This window comes from Bufo bufo, chromosome 7 (assembly GCF_905171765.1).
Source record: "Bufo bufo chromosome 7, aBufBuf1.1, whole genome shotgun sequence".
NCBI lineage: Eukaryota > Metazoa > Chordata > Amphibia > Anura > Bufonidae > Bufo > Bufo bufo.
The window spans coordinates 12,910,723-12,921,675 of record NC_053395.1 but is presented as its reverse complement, the minus strand read 5'-3'; the positions used below and the strand labels follow the sequence as shown (position 1 = coordinate 12,921,675).

General features: G+C 44.0%; 1 protein-coding gene across 1 annotated transcript; it reads left to right on the top strand.

Moving 5' to 3' along the window:
- The first annotated feature begins 7,990 nt into the window (after positions 1 to 7,990).
- Positions 7,991 to 10,289, top strand: LOC121007559 (E3 ubiquitin/ISG15 ligase TRIM25-like). Its single transcript, XM_040439587.1, has one exon. It carries the CDS (start codon positions 7,999 to 8,001, stop codon positions 9,568 to 9,570), a length of 1,572 nt encoding a protein of 523 aa, XP_040295521.1. The 5' UTR covers positions 7,991 to 7,998; the 3' UTR covers positions 9,571 to 10,289.
- The last annotated feature ends 664 nt before the right edge of the window (positions 10,290 to 10,953 follow it).

Genomic DNA, 10,953 nt, shown 5'->3' with positions numbered 1-10,953 from the left:
TTAGCTTAATATAGTTGTACACATGTTTCAGAAATACATGTTTTTGTATACCTGACAAAGTGTCAAAGTAAACCTATGCAGCATAGTGTTACTAAAAGCATGACGGGGGAAAAAGAAGGGAAGTATACTATCCTTTTTATGTCATCATTAGTCTTTTCATCCAGGCCGTTGGTCTGTGGGTGATAAGCCGCTGTCACGCTTCTTTCAATTCCCAATAGACTGCACATTTGGTCGTTAACCCTTTCATGACCAAGGGTCATTGATGCTCCAGTGTCCAGGTCAAATTTTATAAATCTGACACGCGTCACTTTATATGGTAATAGCTTTGGAACACTTTTACTTATCCAAGCCATTCTGACATTGTTTTCTCGTGACACATTCTACTTCACGCTAGTCATAAATTTGAGTCAATATATTTCACCTTTATTTATGAAAAAATCCCAAATTTACCAAAAAGTTAGAAAAATTCGCAATTTTCAAAATTTAAATTTCTCTGCTTTTAAAACAGAAAGTGATTCCTCATAAAACATTTATTACTTAACACTCCCCATATGTCTACTTTGTTGGCATCATTTTGAAAATGAAATTTTTTTTTTAAATTACATTTTTATTTATTTATTTTTATTTTTATTATTTTCACTTTTTTTTATGAAGATCCAGTGGGGCTGATGCCTGTACTATACTTTGCAATGCTTTTGCATTGCAAAGTACAATACTATCAAATGTCCTGTAGATGGCAACACCGGGCGCTTTTGTAAAGCGTCCAGTTGCCATGACTGCCATCACAGCGCAGCAGCCCCAATGGTTGAGAGAGGGAGCCCCCTTCCTCTATTAACCCCATGGATGCCGCTACCGCACAGATGGGAGGCTTCATTACACATTACCTGATTTCAGGCTCTGATCTGCAGAGTGCAAATCAGAGCCTGAAACCGGCATTTTAACACTGCCGCGATCCGATTGGTTAGTCTGCACAGACTAACCAATCGGATCGATTTCCGGCAAGGGGCCACTCTGATTGGTCCCTTGCCGGCATTACTAGACTGTATGCTGTCCCTGACAGCAGCAGGGCTCGGGCAGAAGCTTTAATCAAAGCGCTTTGCAGCGCTTGGATTAAAGAACTGCCTGACGTCTATACACGTGGTAGCTGCACGGGGTAAAGCTGAAAGAAAGGGTTAAGCTGAAAGAAAATCAATTAAAAAAAATATATATAATTATAGAATATATATATATATATCAAATTTTGAAGACTTGTAGGAGATTGATAGTAGAGATACTTGATTAACAAATTCTCTGCCCTGGTCTGAAAGTATTGGTTTGGGACAACCATGACGGTAGATCATATAGCAAATCCCACCTCAGCAGCACTTTTTGTTTTTAGAGGAAAGGCCTCCATAATAACGTGTGGCCGTCAGAATGTACTGGAAACCATCCACAGTCTTTGCGAAAGGACCCGTTAGGTCAATTCCAACGAGCTCCCAGACATCAGAGACCTAATGTCATGAAACAAATATATAAAATGTTCTAACATGTTATGCAATACTATAGTAGATATTTACCTTAATACACTGTAATGGTTGTGGAGCGGATAAAGGCTTTCCAAACCTCTGGCAATTATCACATTCATTGATCTGTTGGGAAAGAGTTGTTAACCTGTGTAAAGCGTTGATAATTATTGTTACATCTAAAGATTACTATTGTGTGTACCCATTTTTTAATATCCATGGTCATTCCATGCCAGAAGAACCGCGAGGAGATAGCCAGTTGTGTTCGAGTTATGCCTGTGTGTCCTCCAATGGGCGATGCATGCAATTCCAGAAAGATCCTCTTTGCTTCTTCCTCGTTGTTGATAACTCTTCTTGTTCCAAAGAAAAGCTCTCCTGTAATGAAAGTTTAAAATTAGGATAAACATTCATTGCAAAGCTATGTTAAAAAGAAAATAATCTGATTGACTGTATGTCTGATAGTCACCCTTTAATGTAAATTTTGCCCACGTTTGCCTGAAATTCTGTTTCTGGGTTTTCGTACACCAGGATGGGTATTCTCCAGCTATGAGGAAATTCAAGATGGCATTGTACTTTGTCTCCATTTCTATAAAATTAAAACACAGTTATCATTCTACAAGTCTTTAAAATCAATACAAAATGACATAAAAACATAATTGACATATTTAGCGGAAAAAAATTAAAAGTAATATATAAGACGCTTTTTAAGTGGTTATTCCCTTGGTTATCTGGCTTACAAATGAACTACATAATTTATGGTATACAAGCTACGTTAACAGGAGACGGTGCACAGAGTATTTAAGACATGAATCGGCAGTGTGTTAATTCAACGCGCACAAAGAATTGTTTGTCTGTCACACTGAACCGTTTCCTGCGTGCTTTTGTGATTTGTTTCCTGGAACTTCTCTTATCCCTCACCGTCGGGGGTAGTCTGATGAGACCGGACACTGAAGGCAAGCGAGCAAATCAAATGCCAAACCTGCAAGGGGAAAATGAAGACAAAATTGTAAAATATATTCATTGTCTCGACACAATTTCAAAGTTAATCACTGTTGGCGAATCTGATAATATTGGACAATAGGCGAGGGATTGAATGAAAACCAAAGTGTCTAAAGAGACAATGTAATGTAAAACTGTTGCAGTCTTAATAATGTCACCCCACAATACGGGTATCACTCACAGCCGGGGGTAGTCTGATGAGACCGGACACTGAAGGCGAGCGAGCGAATCAAATGCAAAACCTGCAAGGGGACAATAAATACTTAATTATAAAAGATATTATATGGGTACAACTTAGGACAGTGTGTTCTATAGTACAATGCAGTGTTCATTAGTATATAACAGTATGTTCGGTGCACAGCATATTCACGTTACATATGCAAAACACAGCTGTTTGGGTTAGGCCTCATGCACACGACCGTTGTGTGCATCCGCAGCCGTTGTTCCGTTTTTCTTTGCGGACCCATTGACTTTCAATGGGTCTGTGGAAAAATCGGAAAATGCACCGTTTGGCTTCCGCGTCCATGATCCGTTTTTCCAGTCCGTGAAAAAAATATGACCTGTCCTATTTTTTTCACGGACAACGGTTCACGGATGCAGACAAGATAGTCATCCGTGTCCGTGATCCGTGTCCGTTTTTCCTATCATTTTAAATGCAAACTTGACTTAGGTTTTTTTTCACTTTTCATGTCCGTGGATCCTCCAAAAATCAAGGAAGACCCACGGAAGAAAAAACGGTTGTGTTTCATGAGGCCTTAGGCTACTTTCAGACCTACGTTTGGGGATCCGCTTGTGAGATCCGTTTGAAGGGTCTCACAAGCGGCCCCAAACTGATCCGTTCAGCCTCAATGCATTCTCAATAGATGCGGATCCGTTCAGAATGCATAGGTTTGGCTCCGTACACCTCCGTTCCGTTCTAGAGGTGGACACCAGAACGCTGCTTGCAGCGTTTTGGTGTCCGCATGGCGGTGTGTTGCCAAACTGATCCGTCCTGACTTACGATATACGTCAATGGGGACGGATCCATTTGCATTGACACAAAATTATGCAATTGCAAACGTATCCGTTCCCCATTGACTTTCAATGTAAGTCAGGACTGATTTGTGTTCGGACTTGTTTTTTTTCTAATACAATACGAAGGGATCCGTTGAAAACGGATGCATTCGTTTGTATTTTCGGTGCAGATCCGTCTATACAAGTACAGGACAGATCCGCACCGATCGCCAGTATGAAAGTAGCCTAACACAATATTATCAAAAGCTAGCCAACATCAGGCAGGGAGAAAACAATGAAACCAGATAACAGACTCCGCTCTGTCTCCCTAAATATGTACAGAGGATGGAGTCTGTTTACTGGTTCCATTGTTTCCCCCCTGTCTGATCTATTATGATGGCTATCATGTGATAACAAAAGTACCTGCACTGCAGGGCGTAATCTGTAAACCACTGTCCCAGGAAAAGGTAAATGCACAAAGATAAAGATAACGGAATTTAAATACAATGCAACTTTATACTAGATCAAGCCGGAATGCAATTTATGTCTGCCTAAACACAGCCTATACAAACACCAAAAAGCTGCAAATAACATAGCAAGCGTGTGACTAAGTTTTAATGTATTATTTAAACACTCTAATTCAAAAGGGCACGGAATGGGCAGCACTCACCCAATATGCTGCACACACCGCCTGGATGGAGAAATGCCCCTCAAAATACTGCACACACCACCTGGATGGAGAAATGCCCCCCAAAATACTGCACACACCACCTGGATGGAGAAATGCCCCCCAAAATACTGCACACACCATCTGGATGGAGAAATGCCCCCCAAAATACTGCACACACCATCTGGATGGAGAAATGCCCCCCAAAATACTGCACACACCACCTGGATGGAGAAATGCCCCCCAATATGCTGCACACACCACCTGGATGAAGCAATACCCCCCAAAATACTGCACACACCACCTGGATGGAGAAATGCCCCCCCCCCCGATATGCTGCACACACCGCCTGGATGAAGCAATGCCCACCAATATGCTGCACACGTTCCCTGAATGAAGCAATGCCCCCCAAAATGCTGCACACACCACCTGGATGAAGCAATGCCCCCCAAAATACTGCACACACCACCTGGAAGGAGAAGTGCCTCCCAATATGCTACACACCTGGTGGAGTACACAGTGCCCCCCAAATATGCTGCATCCCCCTTTGAAGCATTGTCCCCCCTAAATGCTGCACACCCAACCTGTATTAAACATTGCCCCCCAATATGCTGCAACCAACCCCCTCCTAGGAGCAGGGAGAGACTGACCTGATCCTGCCAGAAGCCAGCCAGCAATTAAAGTAATGCGCGCTGTGTAGTGATATATGTTAGAAAATCCGCGCGTGCGCAGTGTAAGGGTAAGGAGATTTTTTACATGTCGAAAAACTGTGAAATCTCCCTAACCCTGACAGTGCACACGCGGTATTCTCGCGCGCACCCAGGAATCGGCGTGCACTGTATCTTGAGTTCACTAAGTTCCTGGTCGGCCATTGTACTGCGCAAGCACGGAGGCGCACACCCCCCGACACACCCCCGGAAGTCACGTGGGGTAAGTTTCTTTTTCAAGGTAAGGTTTTTTCTCAGAACACCGGCAGGCGCCTGTGTTACCAGTAGCAACTGGAGGTGGTTGCGCCGGGCTTAGCTTGGCTGTGGGCCCCTATTACACTGCGAGATATTCAGGTCAATTACTGGGAACAAGTCTCCATAGGAGCGATCATTCCTCATAACTGGCGGTATAATCGTGCCGCACATCTCTCTGTGTAATCAGTAGTGATGAGCAGCATAGGCATTAGGCAATATTCGTTTTCGCGATATTTCGCGAATTTTTGGCCTAATATTCGCCAGAAATTAGAAAATTCTAGAATTCGTGATCTCCAGTCATTATTTTCTTGATTGCAAAAATCAGCAATGTAATATGCGCGTATTGCGCACGCAATACAGGCGTGGCTCACTATAGCTACATTTTTCAAGCTGCTAGAAGTTTCCTGAGACCGGAGAAAATGGTTGGCAACAACTTTCGTGACTGTGAGGAAGAACTCCTCATCACTGTAAGTAATTTTACATTGCAGCACTGTTTTTGATTACATTTCGCATGCATGGCAGAACAATAGCTTTATATGCAGATAGAGTGCTCCAGTATATTGCACAAATCGGCACTAATGATGCACATATTTTTTTCGCAATACATGAAACTTCACATTTTATCAGGTCTGAGTAGATATTACTGATTGGTGCACTAAGTATTGTTGTGACATCCCAGCACTATGTATGGACAGCAGAACCTATCAGCTACACTATATCACTATCTAACCTACACTGACTATCTGTATTATACACTCACCTAAAGAATTATTAGGAACACCTGTTCTATTTCTCATTAATGCAATTATCTAGTCAACCAATCACATGGCAGTTGCTTCAATGCATTTAGGGGGGTGCTCCTGGTCAAGACAATACCCTGAACTCCAAACTGAATGTCAGAATGGGAAAGAAAGGTGATTTAAGCCGTTTTGAGCGTGGCATGGTTGTTGGTGCCAGAGGGCCGGTCTGAGTATTTCACAATCTGCTCAGTTACTGGGATTTTCACGCACAACCATTTCTAGGGTTTACAAAGAATGGTGTGAAAAGGGAAAAACATCCAGTATGCGGGAGTCCTGTGGGCGAAGATGCCTTGTGGATGCTGGAGGTCAGAGGAGAATGGGCCGACTGATTCAAGCTGATAGAAGAGCAACGTTGACTGAAATAACCACTCGTTACAACCGAGGTATGCAGCAAAGCATTTGTGAAGCCACAACACGCACAACCTTGAGGCGGATGGGCTTCAACAGCAGAAGACCCCACCGGGTACCACTCATCTCCACTACAAATAGGAAAAAGAGGCTACAATTTGCACGAGCTCAGCAAAATTGGACTGTTGAAGACTGGAAAAATGTTGCCTGGTCTGATGAGTCTCGATTTTTGTTGAGACATTCAAATGGTAGAGTCCGAATTTGGCGTAAACAGAATGAGAACATGTACCCATCCTCTGATGGCTACTTCCAGCAGGATAATGCACCATGTCACAAAGCTCCAATCATTTCACATTGGTTTCTTGAACATGACAATGAGTTCACTGCACTAAAATGGCCCCACAGTCACCAGATCTCAACCCAATAGAGCATCTTTGGGATGTGGTGGAACGGGAGCTTCGTGCCCTGGATGTGCATCCCTCAAATCTCCATCAACTGCAAGATGCTATCCTATCAATATGGGCCAACATTTCTAAAGTATGCTATCAGCACCTTGTGGAATCAATGCCACGTAGAATTAAGGCAGTTCTGAAGGCAAAAGGGGGTCCAACACCGTATTAGTATGGGGGCACTAATAATTCTTTAGGTGAGTGTATATATATATATAAGCTAACTAACTAACTATCTAATGTAGTTGGATAAGAAATAGGATCCAGATGAAAGCACAGAACTCAGCAATGTCACTGCTGTCTCTCTCAGAACTGCAGAAAATGGCTGCTGGGGAGGTTCTTTTATAGTAAGGGGTAGGCAACTTTCCTATTGGTTGCTAGGGATGTTGCTAAGCCCTGACAAAGACATTGCAGACTTCTCATTGGCCCACAAGTAAGAAGGGAGGTTACTGATGAAAAAAATCTAGAATATTCACGATTACGAATATATAGCACTATATTCTATATCTTCGCGAATTCTCGAAGTGCCGATATTCACGATAATAATTTGCGATTAGAATATTTGCGATCAACACTAGTCAGGGATGTGCTACTGATAATCAATATTACTAAATGAAGGAGGAATGACTGTCATAGCGATCATTCCTCCCCAGTCACTTTAAATTGGCCTGTGTAATAGGCTGATGCAAATGAGCGCCAATCAACATTTTTATTTTATTTTCGGCCCGTTGAAATAGAGCGATGTGACAGTGCGGCCCTCAGACCAAAAAGTTTTGTGCACCCCTGGTCTAAGGTAAATCAACCGAGGCGAGGTATAAATGTAGACAAGAGGGTCTAAGACGGGAATCAGCAACCTCCGGCACTGCAGGTGTGGTGAAACTACATCTCCCATCATGCACACTTGCTTGGCTGTTCTCTTAACTCCCACAGAAGAGAAAGGAGAATGCTGGGAGTTGTAGTTCCACATCAGCTAGAGTGCCGAAGGTTGCTGATCCCTGGTCTAAGATGTTTAGAAGGATATAAAAGAGTTTACAGAGTAGCCACTGAATTCCACCAAAGACAGGAGTCCGGGGAAATCTGTGACTGCGCTACAACTACTCCACCAGGATCCACACCAGATCCCGTCAGTGATCACTCATCATTGTGTTCCTCAGTATAAATCAGCAGTAAACACAATCTCTGAGCTGCAGGGGTTAATTCTTCTACAGGAGCTCTCCGCCCTCTTAGGGGAAGAGACTTTTTCACTTTCAGTTCCTGCTCCTGCTTCTCAGTACTACAATGGCGTCTGCTGATCTGAGAGCCGAGCTGGACTGCTCCATCTGCCTGAGCCTCTATAAAGATCCTGTGTCCCTGAGATGTGGACACAACTTCTGCCGCTCGTGTATTGTGAGTGCGCTGGATGCACAGGAGGCAGCTGGAGTGTATTCCTGTCCTGACTGCAGAGCAGAATATCCAGAGCGTCCGGCCCTGGAGAAGAACAGGAAGCTGAGGAACATAGTGGAGCGTTTCTTATCTGCTCAGCCTGATATGGAGGAGACCGGGATCTTCTGTACTTACTGTACTAAGTCTCCTGTAACGGCTGTGAGGACATGTCTGCACTGTGAGATCTTTCTATGTGATGACCACCTGACAGCCCACAACAAGATGGTGGATCATATATTAACAGAACCCACCAGATCATTTGGCTACAAAAAATGTTCCCTCCACAAGAAGGTTCTGGAGTTATACTGCCCGCAGGACGCAGCTTGTGTGTGTGTGTTTTGCTGTCTGGTCGGCGAGCACAGGGGACACCAGGTGGAACTTCTAGATGAGGCATCTGAGAAGAAGAAGAAGAAACTGAGGAAATATCTGGAGGAACTAAACCCACAAAAAGCAAAAATTCAGACGAAACTTCAGAATCTGCAGGATCGTAAGAGGAATATCCAGGAGAAAGCCTCTGATAAGAGGAAGAACGTCAGGAAGTTATTTATGGACATTAAGGAGCAACTGGAAATGGCAGAAAATAAAGCGCTGAGCGATATCTCCAGGCAGGAGGAGAAGATTGTGTCCCAGATATCTGATCTGATCAAGAAGCTGGAAATAGAGGAGGACGAGCTGTCCAGGGAGATGCGTCACATGGAGGAGATGTGTCATGTCACCGACCCAATAAGACTCCTACAAGAAAGTGACATTACAGTATGTGGTCGTGGAGATGATGAGGACACAGGGGGAGATGGTGGAGAGGGCAGGTCTGATGATGATCTGGGTGAGGTTCTGATCTCACTGACCTTACACCGATCTATGAGGGATATTGTCACCAATGTCACATCAGAGCTCGGGCTCCATGTTCCAGACATATTGCTGGATGAGGACACTGCTCATAGAAATGTGAAGATATCAGAAGATCTGAAAACAGCAACAAGAACAGAAGAAGAACAACAGAACAGACCAAAATCATCGGAAAGATTCATGTATTATGCCCAGGTGTTAAGCAGATGTGGCCTCTCCTCAGGAAGACATTACTGGGAGGTAGAGTGGGACCTGATAGGAGGATGTAACATCGGAATGTCCTATCCCAGTATAGTAAGGGAAGGACAGGAGTCTGGTATTATATATAATGATAAATCTTGGTGTCTGCATATATCTGGTGCAGTATGTGAAGTGTATCACAACTCAGTCAGATTCCCCCTCAGTGTAGATACAACATGTCCTAGACTTGGGGTCTTCTTAGACTATGAGGCCGGGCGTCTGTCCTTCTATCAGCTGTGTGACCCCATCAGACACTTACACACCTTCACCGCCACCTTCTCTGAACCCTTACATGTTGACTTTGGTTTGTGGCCTGGAGCCTCTGCTAGAATAATAACCTGAGGCCGATGCGTCCACGTCCCGTTACGTTGTCTGCACACGATTTCGGGTGATCGCACATCAGATCCGCAGCAATACCTTTATAACACCCCAGACTTGTGTTACTACACGCCTCTACCCTGCTACTATCTCCTAAGAGCTTTATACTATCATCAGATGTGATTTTGCTCATGTCCTCCAAAACTGTGCATACAAATCTATGTTAAAAGAAATTGTTCATGTAATCTGCCTGGTTACCAGCATAATTGGCAGACATAGTCTTAATGTTATGGCAGTTCAGAGTGAAACAATCCTGTTCTATTCTGCCCCCCTTCTGGAGAGAGGTGGGCTATTCCATCTTCCTGCAGCAAGGGAGGGAAAAAACTGTTAGATCAAGATTTAGCTACCCCCGCATAGAGAAGACAGCAAGGACCTCCACTGATGTCGCTGTAGGGGCTTCTTTATGTTTCGGGGACACATTTGGGGAACATATAATTATTAATCAGCTTTTCTTATTTCTGTAGAGATGTGACAATGTGACGCTTCTTTCCGCACTATACGCGGCATTTGTTGTGTTTTTTCCCTTTTTATGGAATAAATGTCTGACTACTTCTGTCCCATCAGAGTTGTCGGTCCTATCATCTGGGTGTCCGTGGTCTCCTCCGCCATCATGTCTGTTATAACCGCAGGTAATGAGTTCTGCAATACACTGGATCTGTACAGCGCCACCTGCTGTTCTTGTCCTTATCTTTGGCCGGTCGCGCTGAGCTGGTCGCATGCGTTCAGTTTAAGGCGACGTCTTCACGACGAGGTGTCTTGGTCCCAACTATATAGATTGTTTTAGTGTGAGACCATACCGCGCGCTCCGTATTGTGCCGCCTATAGAGCTCACATTGTTGTGCTCACCGCCTGGACTCACTTAGCATGTCGGACGGCGCCCGCGCAATGTTACTGTCGGCCGCACTTCGCCATGTCTAGTGATGAATGCTGTACGGTTTTCATGCACATTCTGTTCTGTTAGCAGCATTATATGGCGGTGTATGGGGCTCGGGGTGCGGCTTTCTAATACTTAACTCTCTATTTCTCTGAACTATTGTAGAGCAGCCGCACAGCAACCGCCTCACGTCCTGGAGGCACGAGGTTCCTGGCGCCTCTCAGTGTTACTGACGCTTTTCTTCCCTGGAGGGTTTTATTTTGTGTTTCTCATTTTTATTTTTCGTATTTGTTTATCGTCCTGCGGAAAAATTCACCAATACGCTATACCTGCTGTTACTTACTTTATGTAGCAGAGTTGTATGTCTGTGTAGTTGACCAGTGTATGGAGCAGAGCTGTATGTCTGTATAGTTGAGCAGTGTATGTAGCAGAGCTGTATGTCTGTGTATTTGAGCAGTTTATGGAGCAGAGCT